The following is a 16793-nucleotide window of genomic DNA, read 5'->3' as shown; positions in this document are numbered from 1 at the left end:
GTGCAGTAGAAGCATTCAACAAGATACTGGAAAATGGGCTAACCAAAATTGTATCAGCCAACATAGATGACTGGGATGAAAGAATTCTAGCGACACTCTGGGCATATAGAAAAGCAGTTAAAAGACTCCACAAACAAACTCCATTTTAGTTGGTATACGGTAGAGAGCTGGTGGTGCCAGCAGAGTTTGTACTACCCAGAAGGTTCATTTCAGAGGCAACAGGAATGACCGATAGCAGTGCCTTACGAGACAGATTGAGCCAGCTGTTAGAGCTCGACGAAACAAGGTTCCTGGCGAAGTTCAATCAATATGTCGAGCAATGAAGACAGACGGATTGGCATTATAGGCACATCAAGAAGAAATCGTTCGGGGTCAGTGACCAAGTGATCCTCTATGACAGCAAGTGCCTCAAGTTCCCAGGAAAACTACAGATGCAATGGTTAGGCCCGTTCATAATTTCACACATAAAGGAATCGGGTGCGTGAGACTCATGCAACTCGATGGAGTCCTATTGCCAGGATGGGTGAATGGCGCACACCTAAAAACTTTCCACAAGTTATAAAATAAATAAATTAGTTTTCATAATAAGGTTGCGGTCAATAGAGAGATACCGCAACCCATTTGTGGTTGGGGGGGTAGTGTTAGTAGAGTCCACAGGACTAGTTGGCAGGAACAATAGCCATGTGTGTCAAATACCGTCAATAGAATACACGTAGGTTCAAACTTTTTCCAAAATTGATGGCCGCACACACACCCGTCCCATCCGCCGTACCAGTAGTTATTCCCTGATTAAGTAATAAATAAGGCAACTGTCAAGGTAGGGTCACAAAATATTTACCGTTAAGCATAGAATTAGTTAATAAATAAGCCCATCACAGCAAAATAAAGACGCCATGCAGCCCACTTTGTACTTTTCAAGCCCACGTCATAGTTGGCACACACTAGTCAGCCGACGGTGGCAAAAAGATAGCTAGAATACATGGAAAGGCCGCTGGAGTAATTAGTTGATTAAAGACTTGTCAGTTAAGGGATGTTGAGTTAGAACCGGCAACATAACTCTTAGAAGAATGCAGGGAATGGTATAATTTCAAACACTAGAAGGATTCTAGAAGCACTCGGAAGAACAAGAGCAAGACAGGAGAAACAGAAGACCACCAGTGAAAATTGTTTACAGAAGAAGGGGAACAATGGCTAAGAGAATCAAATCAATTCCACAAAACGCTCTAGATACAAGAATCGAAGTTATGAATGACCTGTATGGGAAATACGACTTGTCGAACCTCATCGGCAACGACTTCACAAACGGGTTACAATTCCCAGCAATGAAGAGGGAGGTATATGAAGAATAATTTCAACGGGAGGATGGCACGAGGGCCTCCAGAATCAGGGGGGACTTCAAAGGGCTACAGAAGTCCATGCTGTTTAGATTGAGAAATATGCCTGTGTTCGGCACCCATCTGGACGCCATGCAGTGTACCAAGCTATTAGCGAGCAGGATGCATGGAGGTTCCCTATGACTGGATAGAGAATACCCAATACATGCCGAAGATATCTACGGATTGACCAGGTTGGAAAACATGGTGAATGCAGTCAACACAACATTCCAGGCTGGGGCCAAGCGAGGTAAGAAACCCACAGAGGACAACATCTACACCCGCTATAGGATGGAGCATGGGGGAAAATGCGAAAAACTAGATAGAATCAACAAGGATAACATTTGGTGTGCCTCCTACCTGATTGCAAGAAAGACGATGAGGCACTTCACGAGAAACGAGTGCACCCTGGACACAGTCCCAATAGCATAACACTGTTGCTAGGGTGAGATACACAACTGGGTAGCCTTTGTACTCAACGAACTCTTTGAGGAATGCGAAGATGTCTACTGGTGGAGCACTAGATTTGTGTTTAGATATTTTGTAATGACACTGGAAATGTGGAAGTGGAGACCACCTCCAGAGAGGCAGATGGCAACTATTACTGAAGATCAGCCAATTGCACTCAAATATGAACCATGGAGGGCATCGGGGGATCCCAACATCAAGGAAATCAATGAAACGACCTTCAGGAGCTGGTATGCACAGATGGTGGACGCCATTCAGTCCATGGAGAGAATACCCAGGACTCTCCTGGATGAGTTCTTGGGCGACCTCTGGTTCGGGGCTTCGCACACACATACTTATCTCAGACCACGGTGTGTCAACCCCACCACATTTAAATTAAGGCCACAAAGATTTAGTCTGATAGAGGAGGCCTTGCGCAGAGAAGTAGAGTCATGGCCGAGAGTGGCCTACGAAATAACAGAAGGGAAGCCCAGGTACCTATTCGGAGCTATGGCGCCACAGAACCAAGAAGGAGAGGGGGCAGAAAGTAGCAGCAGAAGGGCAGCAATGGAAGTACTCCAACCAATGCTGCTCCAAATGGAGGAGAAAATGTTCGAGGTAAGGAGGACAATCACAAGTTTCAAGAAAGGTGAGGGTGAATATCCCAAACATTTTCAAGGTTCAACTATGTTATTCCCCATTATAACGCCACCCCTCTCAACAACACCTCCCGCGGGTGTAGCCCAGGCTCCCTCCACGACACCAATGCCCAAGCCACAAAAGAAGCGAGTTATCGGCACCCCCCAAGCCAAAAATTTGACTACCAAAAAGCCGAAAGTTAGCACCCCAGCCCCAGTCATTGACCTCACTGTTGAGGTCGGGCCCCAAATTCCCGCAACTGCCATAGTCGAGGAAATCCTCAACACCACAACCACTGCAATACATCAGTCGTGGGAGTTATCCCCGCAAACAGTGTCCACCTCCGCAATGGTGTCTGAGCTCTTCCCCGTCAACCACAGGAGAATATTTGCGGAAGCAGAAGTTCAGTCAACTAGCTGGAAGGAAGGTGCCACCTCAACCTTAGGAATGCCACCTATTGAGAGTACAACATCGATGCTAGGACTAGACCCACTAACTGGAAGACGCCTGGATACTAGTTGGTAGGGAGAAAGGACTGGCCCGTACCTAACCGCTCTACCTATAAAGGTCATAGTCCCCCCAAACCCTAGTATCACCCCAGTCACACCACAGTTCACCCCGCCATCACAACAACCATCCCAGCAAGAGCATTCACCCACGTCACATTACGATAAATCCATTGCAAGCGGCCTACCCTTACAAGAACAATTTCCAAAACCAGACACAGTGAGGGCTGATACACCTTATCACCGGTCATTAGCCCAGTTATTTTCATCCCTTCATCAAACCGCCCACAAGGTCGAGGGCCTGCATGAGAAATTGGCTAAGGAGCATGAGTAGTAGACGATGCAATTGCTCACAGTAACGGAAGAACGGGATCGCCTGCGAGAGGAAAATATAGGGTTGCAAGCACAAGTGGATCAACTTACTCAGAGATTCCAAGCCATGTGTCCAATAGTCATCGAAGCCAACACAAAAGCACCAGCGGACATGTCCGCCTACTCCTTGATAGGCTGCTACAATCACATACAGACGGCGTGCATACGCCTAGCAACCACAAATGAAGAAATGAAGAAGGAGATAGAGATCGTAAGGTCTGCGCTGCCAAACCCTATGGAAATATATGCACGCTCAGTTTAAAGCAAGATGCGAGAGCTCGAGACAAAGAAACAAGCACTAGCCAACGCCCTCACCGATGGATACGCCTTAATGGGCAAGGTCCACGACTGGTCAGGCATTCTAGCTCTAAAGAATCACCAAGTCTACCCGTTGCGAGAGTAGATATAGTCTCTATTTGCCAACACAAGGGCATGCATATATCCTATTTAGCTCCAGTAACTAAAGAAACAAATTGACGTCCTCCAAGCCCAGGTTGACGCAATTGAGTAGGAGTCGGCCAGGACGAAGAAAGTAATATGAGACTTGTGGTCCCCAGTGCGAATGTAAGTCCTGCTATTAAAAGAGGCATGTGATTCAAGCAGCCAGCAACTGGACGACCTGCAGGTCCAACTATAGTTTACTCTTTTGTTGCTTCCAACAAGGAAGACCATATTGAATCATTGTTATTATGTAATACTTATGCAACTAGATTTTGTATTGTGTAAAGTAGGAATGGATGTTCACAACTTCACAATCATCTAAATAGTTAATGCTTCACGATTTTGAATGACTTTATTTTTAGATGGGTCTTATAGCATTAGCTTATAGAATGAAAGTCTCACAAGAAAGAATTTGTTAAAATGCTCAAATGACTTGAGTACAATTTTTTGTTCTTTTTTTTAACATAGTTTGAATATCTCATAGTATGATAGTTTCAAGTATTATTGGTATTCCATTTCATTAGTGAAATTAAACCCCAAATGGAATTTAAGATTGTATTTATTTTATGTTAGTTTGAAAAGAAATTTTATTCTTAATTGTCATGAATGATCATATTAAAATCTTGTGGTAAGTTATGTCTTTGTAAACTCAATAAAGTTGACACTTCCTTCCTTGCACATAAATGGTTAATGTGAACCCATTTTTTTTTATGCAATAACTACTTAGATAGAATTTATTAATATACAAAAGTAAAAGGTTGGAATCCATCACCAATGCAATTATGCAACTATTTCCTTATTTACTAAATTGATTAATTAAAAAAATGGCATATGAATGTGTGCCATATGAAGTGAATTATGTTTTTTTGGGCACGTGGTATTGATAATCCGTGGTATTTTCCCAAGATTTTTAACCCTTTTCTATATACTGATCGATGCAGTTTCATATTTATTGAAGAGTAATTTCTTTTTCCTTTTGTTGAATTGGCAAGAGATAAGGATACAACCCACATGCAAGATTGAGAATGTAATTTCATCTTATTGGGCTCGGTGAAAGTTAATCTTGTTTTCCAAACTTGAAAAAAAAATCTTTGTTGACTTGAAATCAAATTTACAACTTTATTTTCATAGTGCATTTCCAGTCCTCATGTCAAATACCAAAAGTATTATTTTTTTCATAGTTTTATATGCAATTCCACCCCTTATTCCAATGATAAAAAATTCTATTTCTTTAATGGTTTTATTTATGCATTTTCATCCTTATTTACTTGCATGCAATTTCAAACAAGTCTCTTTTGAGTTTTAAAATTATATTATGACGCATGTTTTTATTCCACAAATTATAGGGTATTTCTTAGCTTTGAAATTTGCATTTACAAGTCCCTTCTTGAGGTTTAAGATTGCTTTACTACAAATGTTTTTGCGTGTAGTTTTGGCCTTATTAGATTATTTAAAAATGTAAAATCTTGCATAGGCCTACATAGAAAATGTAACTTTCAACCTTGGATACATGTTTGAAGAGTGATTTCCATTTATATAGTTTATTACTTAAGAAATCAAAGGTAAAGAATGGTCAAAATATTCTTACATAAAGAAAAAGAAAAGGAAAAAACTCATTTTCAAAATTCATTAAAACAAGTCTCTCATCCAAAATTCAAGCATTTCCCAAAAGAGAAAAAGAAAACTGTATTACCTAATTTCCTTAAGTAGCTAAGATATTATACCTAATTCCATCCTTTCTTCTCTTTTTCTATGTAATCTTGGTTACTTTTCTCTATTATAGAATAAAATATAATCAACTAGAAACAAATCCATTTTTTTCTCATTCTAGCCCAGTTATAACACAACTCGGTAGCAAAATAGGGTTTATGTTTGACTCCAACTCTCAAATATAGCTACCACTTGGACCCTTATAGAGTATTATTTCTATTCTCCATATGGCTAGCCCTTTTTCCATTAGTAAAGAGGTTGATGTGGTGTCCTCTCAAAATAGGTGGAAAGTCAATTTTTCACTGGCATAATATCTATAGATGGAATCCATTTCAAGTATTTCTTACATTGTTGGAAAGGCCTTGGATTTTATACTAGCTTCAAGGAGTTTGGAATAATTAATATTTTCTGGATCCGATAAAACTTTGTCTAATATCTCAATGCAAAAGGTTTTAGACTGGACTTCTCCAAATTGGAACCCATCCTTAAAAATGGCCTTGTGAGCTAGTTCTTAAATTTTTTTCACTCTAAAAATAATAAGATGGACAGAAAATAATATAAATAAGTGGAAAAAATGATAAAAACAACAACTTAAGTGATCAAAAGTAAAAAAATTCTAAAAACGTAAAAGAATGCTGAAAACAACAACCAAGTAAAAAGAGTAACAGACTCTGTAGTTATTTTAAATATATGTGCATATATTTAAAACTGAAAGTACATGCATTCAGCCGTCATATAATGATAGATTAAGCGCTGAGAGCTGAGGTAGGGGAGTATTTATTTATTTATTTATTATGGGGCGGCGTGGGCATCAATTAGCTGAAGCGAGGCCTAGCATGAGACGGGCGGCGTTGAGGCCGTTGCTGTTGGCGGCCACGAACTCGTCGAAGCTGATGAAGCCGTCTTTGTTGGAGTCCACGTCCTTCATCACACCATCAATCTCCACCTCACTAGAGCTGCACTTGAGGATGGCGCTCAGTTCCGATTTCGATATTTTGCCGTCGCCGTTGGTGTCGAACTTGCGGAACACGTCCTCCAGCTCCAAGCGGCCGGGCAGGGCGGCACATTGCACAGCGGAAGCGGAATTTCGCATGAGACTGGCGGCGTTGAGGTTCTTGGAGTTGGCCTCCACCAACTCGTCGAAGTTGATGAATCCGTCTTTGTTGGAGTCCACCTCCTTCATCACCCCTTCAATCTCCGCCTCCGAAATCAGGGCACTCAGTTCCGACTTGGATATTTTGCCGTCGCCGTTGGTGTCGAACTTGCGGAACACGTCCTCAAGCTGGCGGCGGCTGCTCACGGCTGAAGCCATTCTCGCAGCTGAACTAGGTGATGGTGAAGGGAGGCAAACAGGATAATACTACGACTCGAGAAGGAGATGGAGATGGCGCTAGAGGTGGTGTGGAGGAGTGGAAGCCAAGGGCATCGTTATATAGGGCTCTTTTCCGAATCTCTGCCACTTGAGGATGACAGCGCACCAATTTCTGGGATGCTTTACGCAATTATTGATGTGCCAAGATGCTGGGTGGCGAACAGTAGAAATGTTTGATTGATGTGACAAGATGCTGGGTGGCGAACAGTAGAAATGTATGTTTGATGTGCCAAGATGCGAAGAGTAGAAATGTATGTTTGATGTGCCAAGATGATTGTGTGCGGCAAACAGAACAGTAGAAATGTATGTTGGATTTGAAGCGAATTGCAATAAAACCAAGAAAAGCGAGCCTGCATGAGTAACCAACAAACCGAACCCTCCCGTGCGTTCTCCCGGTCCCGCCTTGCGACCAGCACTCAAAATTCCATTCCTCGATCTCATCTTCAACTCCCTCTCCTTCCTAGTAAGGATGGATGGAAGATACAGCAGACAGCGATCGAGGTTGCATGGACCCGAATCCCGAATATTTATTTATTACCACTAGATATCAACGTCGATACTTTATGAGATACTCCATCTTGTGTGGTGAACAATTGGAAAAAAAAATGTTTGATAGCAGCTTGGATCCTTTTGGCATATATATTTTAAATATTTGCAACTTATTAGAATATTTATTATCAACCAATGATATCAGAATCAATGACATATCCAATGGAATATGATTATTTAATTTAATTTAATTTTGAAAGAAGCATTTTTGGAATCTAATTAATTTGAGTTTTTAGTTCATTTCAATTTAGTTTATGCTTAATTAAAGTATTATTTTATTAGATTTTGAAGATTATCATATGTATTTTTTCTTTTTTGATCGTGTTACTAAAGCTTATCTTTAATAACATAATTTAAAAGAAGCTTTTGCTATTCAAATGAGAAGGTTTTGTAATCATGGAAACAATAATGTGTAAATTGTCATAAATACATTGTTGTGCTATCTATTAGGTTCTCATGTACATAACAATATTTGTAATGCTCAATTTATACGTGTTGACTTAACCATATATTTGTAATGCTCAATTTATACGTGTTGACTTCCTAACCATAGCGGAAATGTAGTGAACCACCCATAATAAAAAAAATACAAAGTTACCAGAAAAATTAGTAGTTAGCGGTAATGACATATGCCACAATAATAGAATTACCCCTTAGGGCTAATGACATATGCAACAATAATAGAATTACCCCTCTCATGATGGTAACCTTACCCCACTTAAATCTTCTTTTCCTATAGACAAAAGGAGGAATAAAGTAACTTGCTGCCCATGGATGAAGGAATCAATGGAATGGACTATGGCGATGATGATTCCCCTACCACCACATCCATGTTTGGGTCTCACCATGAATTCTTTAAGATATGGCACAAGAAAAGGGTTAAATGATTAGATGGGAGTATCATACATGTTCTTGGATGTGGTCAAATTTGAGAGAGGTGAAAGATATGCATTTCAAGATGAATCTATTCACAAACTTCTTGAAGATGATAAGTTATTTCTTTACTCTTTCATGACAGTTTATAAAAATATACCATTATTGATTTTATGTTGGAAATTTAACTTATTTAACCTTTCTATGTCCTCCCCATCAATAATATTTTCTTTGAACAACTCAAAATTATGCCTTATAGGAAGTAATCACACAAGTCTTCAATATTTAAAGGCTTTCAAACTTGTGATCTAGGTATCTTTTCATGTGATTTTTCAAGGCTCTTCATATACATTTTCCCGTGCAATGGGGCTATTCTTGATCCATATTCACTTCATCTTTATCCTTTCCCAAGAGTTGTGGATAACATATTTTCTAATCTTCGATGAGTGGGATATATAACTATATATCTTATCATCTCATCACAGTGGTGATTTGATTTCAATCTTGGTGTGGTTTCCAACGTAATGTTATTTACCTATAGCACGAACCGATTTGTTATTAGCTATTACATATTGAAATACCCTATATTTCTATCATGTAATCAAATATGTTCATTCTTTTGTTGGACATCAACACCAACATCAAGAGAATACTGCTTATGTAGTTATATTTTACGTTATAAATGGGCGTGAAGTGTAATGTATCAGATTTATAGAGGTATTAAAGAGAAAGTTGGTTTTCATAGTTTCTAGGGGTTGGTTTAACACTTTCACCACTACCATTCTAGAAAACTGTAAATGACCTTCCCACATTTACTCGCTTGTACAAGCTCTCTAGGGTAAATATGAGTTGAGTGCTACAATGACATGACCCAACTTTCAAGTTCCAGTTATGGAAGTGGGGCCTAAAAACCCTCAACTAATTGACCTCCCTTAGGGGTTGCAGACCACTCATGAGCTTGACAATTAACCCGGGTGATCAATCCCTTGACAGCCAACCTAGGTGATCAATCTCTTAGATGGATCTATTTTCTCAAGAGAAACTCCCAAACTACACCCATAACATTGCATATGTGCAGTTATGAAGCTCCAACAACACTCATAAGCTTTCTTGCGTGTTGTTATGGCCAAAGATCCCCTGTTCTGTGTATGTGGTGTTCTAGGATATGTGTGACTTTTTTATGATGGCCTCCATGCCAGTGCTGAAAATTGCCTGTAACTTTCCATAATTGTGAATGAGATGATCAAAATGGCAAAAATTCAAACTTGAAGCAAGAAATCTAACTAGATTGCCTAGTACACATTAGACATTTCGTCAAACATATGGTAAACATATAAGTTATAGGTCATGAGTGCATATATGATCATAAATCTCTGAACTTCATCTAAGAATCGCTAAGAAGGTCTAATTCCTTCTCAATTAGGTGCAACAACACTTGTTAGCCCATGCATTCATCAGCCATTCAAATACTTATCAAATCATGAATAAGAGCCATAGTCAGAGCACATCATAGAACCATTCTTATAACCAACAAATAACAAGAATATTGACCATGACAAACTAGCAATCAAATCAACATAATAACAAGTACGAGTTCTCATAGGTCGCAATAGGGAAAATAACTTATATTAACATATCTAAAATCCGAGCAAGTCAGGGACTTCCACGTCCAAGCCGATTTCACATTTGGGAGAGTCGAGATCCCTTGGTTGATAGATTTCTAGCACCGTCAATAATGGCGCTAGAAGGAGGGCTAGATGACAAGCTGAGCCTGTTGAATCTGGTTTGAATATCTTATCTATAATGACTCATGCTCAAACCTTACTCCCGGGGTGTTTCTCTAATTTTTCCCTTTATCAATTTTCAATCCCTCATGAGCCTCTCTATCACTTGTCCCAGTTAAATTTTGATGGTGAGGATGGAACATCCATAACTAAGCACATTTCTGATTTTATTAAATTTTGTGAATCTTACGAAATCAATGACGAAGAGTTTTCTTGTGTGATTTTCTTCCTCACCCTCGAAGGTCGTGTTAATCAATGGTGCCATACCTTGCCGCCTACTTCCATCCATTCCCTTCATCATTTACTCGGGGAGCTTCATCAAGCCTTTGATATGTATAATTACCGAGATGTTTGTAAAAGAATCAATCTCTTAAGAATGAACCATGGAGGGCATCGGGGGATCCCAACATCAAGGAAATCAATGAAACGACCTTCAGGAGCTGGTACACACAGATGGTGGACGCCATTCAGATGCAGAGAGAATATCCAGGTCTCTCCTACCACCTCGACCCTCAAGCTACCGTGATGTCGCCTAAACTGGTCCGAAGATCATAAAATTAAACCAAGCTTGGATGCCTCAGAACTCCTTCACCACACATTGGGGAATTTTCTTGTCTCCACCCACCTCTCGATGACTTCCTAGAGAAAAACACCTCCATCCACAACCCTTGGAAATTTTTCTCACACAAGATCACCTAGTTCCAAAACCTTCTGGAAATAGAGAGCTCGACCAAGGATGAATCCCAACACACCATGGCTATCTAGGAAATTGCAAGGAAAAGATGGAACCACTATCAAACCAGGAAAAAACCATGCCAATGACAACAAATGAACCAAATAAACAAATGCATGTACCATTCATTCACACCTCAGTAAGGAAATCATGCATGCAACTTGTTACCTGCGAAATCCTTGTCTTAAAGTTGTTTATTGAACCTTCTCCTTGATTTCCTTCGCTTTCCTTTGCTTGTCCTTTTCCTTCCTTTTATTGCCTACTTTCATTTCTCCAAATCCAAGTGAATGCCCAATTTCTCGAATCCTCTTCATTATACTTTCTTCATGCAAGTTCATAAACAAGAAGGAATTCCTTTCCCTATGAATACTTTCAAATAAATGGTAGTGAAATGGTAATTGTTGTACATAACTCTTTTTCATTGACACTAGTGATATTCAGAGCATTCTCCTTGTCTTTAATCAAATACGCTATCAAGCCTTAGATATTTGACATTTTCTTTACAAATATCTCTCTTAGTATACAATGAGAAATCTAAGATTTGATATCTACTTGCTTGTACCTAGAAACCATTCCAAACATGAAATGCATTCGTCATGTTATTTGCTTGAGATAGTTTTTGCTTAGAAAACTATGCCAAGAACTAGTAATGTTTTTAAAAGAATGGTTTTTATTCATTTCAGTTCTCGTGGATGATACCTTTCATATATATAATCAACATGCTAGCTTCCAACTAAGGAAGATGAATAATAAGGTTAAATATGGTTGTAAAAGAGAAGAGGAAAGGGTATAACAATCTTTATAGCATTCATTAAATACTTTTAGATATATTACTACATAAAACACTAATTATTTTTGTAGAAGAGAAGAGGAAAGGATATAACAAGATTTATAGCATTCACTAAATACTTTGAGATCTATTACTACAGAAAACACCTAGGAATGATATTCAAGTGGTTCTAAAACAAAGAAAAAAATTAATCGTATGAAATATGGACAATAATATAACCATTCATATATAGGTATCCTAAAAGAAAACAAATTCTATCATAAATCTTTGTGTGTAACATTACTAGAAGATAGGGAAATTGATGCTCAATTTATCCACTTAGAGATATCTCATATAACTTCAAATATTTGCACATATGAAAACATACTGTAAAACTTACAAAGGAAAAATAATTAAGTCTTAGCATGAATTAGTTAAGATATGGCATAATAAAAGGGTTAAATGATTAAATGGGAGTAGGAGACATGTTCTTGGATGTGGTCATTTTCTTTTTGTAAGCTTGGGAGTACCTTTCCATTCATTCATTTCAATAATCAGGTCGGTTACACACATAAGAAACGTTAAGTGGCCTCAACCTGCCCAAAGGGAAACCAGGTTTGTTGGCCACCGAACCACATTATAATTCATCCAAAACATAAATAGTATGAGTTTGTCTATCCAAGCCTTATAGGACTTCTAGTCTGTAAACCATCTACTAAACATTAAACTATAAACATAAATTCTACCCGACATATACATCAAAAGATTAGACAAAAATTATCAGACATTACCTTCCATCAGCTAGTCATGTCATGATTCCCCCGGAGTGTGATCTTTTACACTTGAGCCAGGCAGTTTAGATTGAGGCAAGCATGGAATGTGGTGCTCAATGCGGCCAACGTGAGCATTCTAGTGCTGCATATGGAGTTGAATTAACTGGAGCTCTTTATGAATGTCTATGAGACCCAAGCGAGGATCCTTATTTGCAGTTATATTGAAAGAAGAAGCCATTGCTGTAGCAAAAATACATTTCATAAGATAGGATCGGGAATCAAATTGCTCCAATCCTCTGCTAGTGGCTCAATCTAGACTTTCAAATTTAATTCAACCTCTCAGGTCGAAATTAGATTCTTTACCTTGGCTGGGGTCCCTATATAATAGGCCTCAACGGTGTTTTGTAAAATCTCAATATTCCTTTTCCTTCCACATTGGCGTCGAGGTCTACTGGATGTCAAGCCATTTTCCTTGCCATTTCGACCCTGATTCTTGTGACCACGACCTTTGCGCTCAGAGGCACCACCTCCAGGAGGAGTCTTCACCATGATGAACAGAGTTGGACCACCCTTCTTGACTTTCTCTCACCTAACCACACTCGATACCCAACCCACTGTGCAAAGTCCAGAGGGAGAAGTGACTTAGGAGGACCTAGAGTAACAACAATACAGAAAACAAATCGAAAATCAAACTTAAACTTAATAGGAGGACAAAAGGATAGAGGTAGCACTAGACGACACTACACCACACCATAAATCCACCACCTGAGCCAATACTTAGAGAACATCAAGAACCCTCCCGGAGTGTGAGGCACCTTCTGAATGAGAGCAATGACCCCTTTGCACTCCAGAGACCAGAGTCAATAGACTTGGCCCCATCTAAATGCTTGAACCCTTTCCCTCCTTAGGGTTTTCCAAGGCACTTTAAACTCGGAATGGTATGGCTCACTTTTAGCATGCAGAGTAAACATAATAAGTATGACCCAGAAACCATGAATCATGCCCATACGAGGTAGAAAATTGCCAAAAGTTATGGAGATCGACATAACATAGTTGAGAAAGCTAGAGCTTGTAATGACAAAAACTTTCCAACTCACCATTGTTCCATTTCCCCTCCAAACGCAAGGTGAATCACTAATTGTAGCCCCAAACCCAATGAATAGGATAAGAATAAGAATATACCAGACCATTTGTGCCATCCCCGTGAAAATAAAGATCACTACAAAGTTTCCTCCTTGCATTTCTAGCACGACGAACCCAAAAACAATTGTCTGAGGCATCCTAAGATACCTGTAACACGAGTTAGATTGTCAGACAAATGTTTGCATGTAATCCTCCTTTACCACCACTTGGAATTTTAATAGCCTTCCAAACTTCACGTCATGGATCTGTCACGATCTATGACCCTTCATGCCATTAAGGAGGAGGAGCGTGTGAGAGCGTGCTAGAGGACACCCACCAACCCTTGTGATTAAGCGATCAATCATGGTGACGATCCTCATGTGGATCTCCAGCTAGCTCACAGCTCAATCAAGGGTTTTTATTAGGAGCTGAGTCCTGGTCCAAAATTAGAGTCAGTTGATCCAACCCTCTTCCTGGGTCTCACTTACCCATGGATCATCTATATTCTTACCTGAATGAAGGCATCCCCAATTCACTACGAAGTCCACTGCTTTGTTACTGGTGCAACAAACGTGCGAGGGAATGATATATTCAAATCCTTGAATAAGCTCATTAATGTCCTGAATCAAACGAGCAGGCCTCCAAATTTTACGTATATTTTCCCATTAGGAACCTTAATTAATCTTTTTTATAGTATTGATGACAAGTGTGGTGTTGCCTTTGACCACCACATTTCTGAATCCTTCATGTCTTGTGAATAGCAAACTATGTTTGACTGCATTGAATTCAGCTTCATTATTCCTAGCCAAGCCACAATTAGAAGCATATATTTGAACCACATGACACTATGGGTCTCTGAAGATACCTCCAAAGCCCACGGCTCCTGGCTTACCTTTGGATTCCCCATCAAAGTTGAGCTTAAGAAAACCATCAGGAGGGCAGAAGATTTGGTAGGAGGATTTGGGGAGGCACCTTTAACTTCCACGATGAGGGGGCAACATTTGTGGGTACATGTTTAGGAAATAAATGATCCGCACTTCATCAAGTGTAACCTTCCAATCATAATAATTCCATTTCTCTGCAAGGATAGTTTCTCTAATGTTTTGGAGAATTCATCTCTAAATCTCTGAATGTGGGAGCTTCTGTTCTTTGAAAATCCTTCTATTCCTTTCTTTCCATATTGCCCAAAGAAGAAAACCAAGGGAGAGATACAAAGCTATATTTAGGACAGGACTGGAGAAGAGTCCTTACCTCCAGGTCTCAATAGTGGATCGAATACTAGTATTATCTCGGTCTAGATGACCAGAAAGAGAGTCAATATTATGCTACAGCTGAGCTACAAAGGGGAATAGGTTCAAAATATGCTCAATAGTTTCATTTTGAGAGGCACACATGCTGCAGAAGGAAGGCCCTTGGATTCCTCTCTTTTGTAATTGGTCCTATGTGAGAATACATGTAGTGCACACTAGTGACAAGAACTACGTCACTTTGTCCAAAATTGTCCCATCCATTATTTTCACTAGAGAGGATTATCTTGGTCCTGAGGTTCCTCTGCTGCCAATTGAGAAGCTTCTTTTATGGTGAACATGCCGTTGGTTTTCTATCCCCATTGAAGAATATTCGGCCCATCAGAAATAGCAATCCTTCTAAAGTGTGGCCCTGTATCAAATAATTCCCATTGAATTGAGCTTGGAGGATTGTTCGAATCGTGCTTCCTTTTCCATTTTCTTCATGTAGTCAAAGAGAGAGGTTCCCAAAACTGATTGACTATCAAATTATGGGTTCTGTTGGTAAAAGGAAGATCTCAGGAAGGTCCTAGTGACTGAAGAGATTTTCCCATTGTTGCCACAAATATTGCTAGAATAAAGCTCTACTCCCATCCCTAATTTCCAAGAAGGTACAACTATGGATTAATTTTCTATTCCTAGAGGCTAAATTCCAAATTGAGGGTCCTGTTAGAATACCTCACGCTCATAGTCTATCTTTCAAAGAGGAGGGAATATTGTATTTCCGGCCCCAAATAATCTTCCAAAGATCTGTTCCACCATAAATCCAATGCCACCATAGTTTCATACCCATCACTTGATTTATGATAAAAGGGTTACTGAGACCAAGATCCCCAATAATTTTGTGTTTGATAAGACGATTCCATGAAAGGAGTGCCTATTTTTTGGCTTCCTAAGCCCCATTCCATAATTTTTTTGGAAAATATTTGTCATATTTGAGCATGCATTTTTAGGAGTAGCTAGGCCTGATAACTGGTAGATTGGAATTGATTGTAGCACAACCTTCAACAGAACCACCCACCCAACAAAGTTAAAAGAGAGAAAAGGCCAGTTTTGAAGGCATGATTGAATACACTAGAGGAGGTATTGCCAACAATATGTTCTTAGAGAGTTAATGACTAGGGGAATTCCCAATGATTTGGATGGATGGGAGCCAATACGAAAACCAAAAATCCTGGCTAGGAAGGATTGGGAAGAAACCATGCTATGGAGGAAAAAAATATTATATTTATCATTATTGATCTGAGTGTGAGAGGCTTGCATAAAATCTTGAAGGATAGATTTTTGGAGTCTAGCTTCCCGAAGGGAGACTTGGAAAGAAAGCATTATGTTATCTAAAAATTGTTATCTTATTTTTATATGAGAAAAGGAGGTATAAAGTAACTTGGTGCCCATGGATGAAGGAATGGACTATGGCAACAACTCAAAATTATGTGTTATGGGAAGTAATCACACAACTCTTCAATATTTAAAGGCTTTCAAACTTGCGATCTAGGTATCTTTTCATGTGATTTTTCAAGTCTCTTCATATACATTTTCCTGTGCAATGGGTCTATTCTTGATCCATATTCACTTCATCTTTGTCCTTTCCCACGAGTCATGGATAACATATTTGCTAATCTTCAATGAGTGGGATATATAACTATATCGTATCATCTGATCACACTGGTGCATTGATTTCAATCTTGGTCTGGTTTCCAACATAATGTTATTTATCTATAGCACGAACCCATTTGTTATTAGCTATTACATATTGAAATACCCTATATTTCTATCATGTAATCAAATATGTTCATTCTTTTGTTGGACATCAACACCAACATCAAGAGAATATTGCTTATGTAGTTATATTTTACGTTATAAATGAGTGTGAAGTGTAATGTATAAGATTTATAGAGGCATCAAAGATAAAGTTGGTCATCATAGTTTCTAGGGGTTGGTTTTACACTTTCACCACTACCATTTTGAAAAACTGTAAATGACCCTCCCACATTTATTCGCTTGTACAAGCTCTCTAGGGTAAATATGAGTTGAGTGCTACAAT

The 16793-nt window shown here is 39.2% G+C and overlaps 1 protein-coding gene across 1 annotated transcript; it reads right to left on the bottom strand.

The window, feature by feature from the left end:
• Positions 1 to 6168: 6168 nt before the first annotated feature.
• LOC149263401 (putative calcium-binding protein CML25) lies at positions 6169 to 6875 on the bottom strand. The gene has a single exon (XM_089387679.1). It carries the CDS (start codon positions 6798 to 6800, stop codon positions 6300 to 6302), a length of 501 nt encoding a protein of 166 aa, XP_089243805.1. The 5' UTR covers positions 6801 to 6875; the 3' UTR covers positions 6169 to 6299.
• Positions 6876 to 16793: the final 9918 nt, after the last annotated feature.

The sequence above is a fragment of the Pinus tabuliformis genome, chromosome 6, assembly GCF_031772625.1.
Source record: "Pinus tabuliformis cultivar Carrire ecotype Pingquan chromosome 6, CPIR1, whole genome shotgun sequence".
Classification (NCBI taxonomy): domain Eukaryota; kingdom Viridiplantae; phylum Streptophyta; class Pinopsida; order Pinales; family Pinaceae; genus Pinus; species Pinus tabuliformis.
The sequence above is the reverse complement of the archived record's forward strand: the minus strand, read 5'-3'. Positions and strand labels throughout refer to the sequence as shown.

Excerpts from the sequence above, each read along its gene's own strand:
- LOC149263401 (XM_089387679.1), bottom strand. The coding sequence starts at position 6,800 with ATGGCTTCAGCCGTGAGCAGCCGCCGCCAGCTTGAGGACGTGTTCCGC.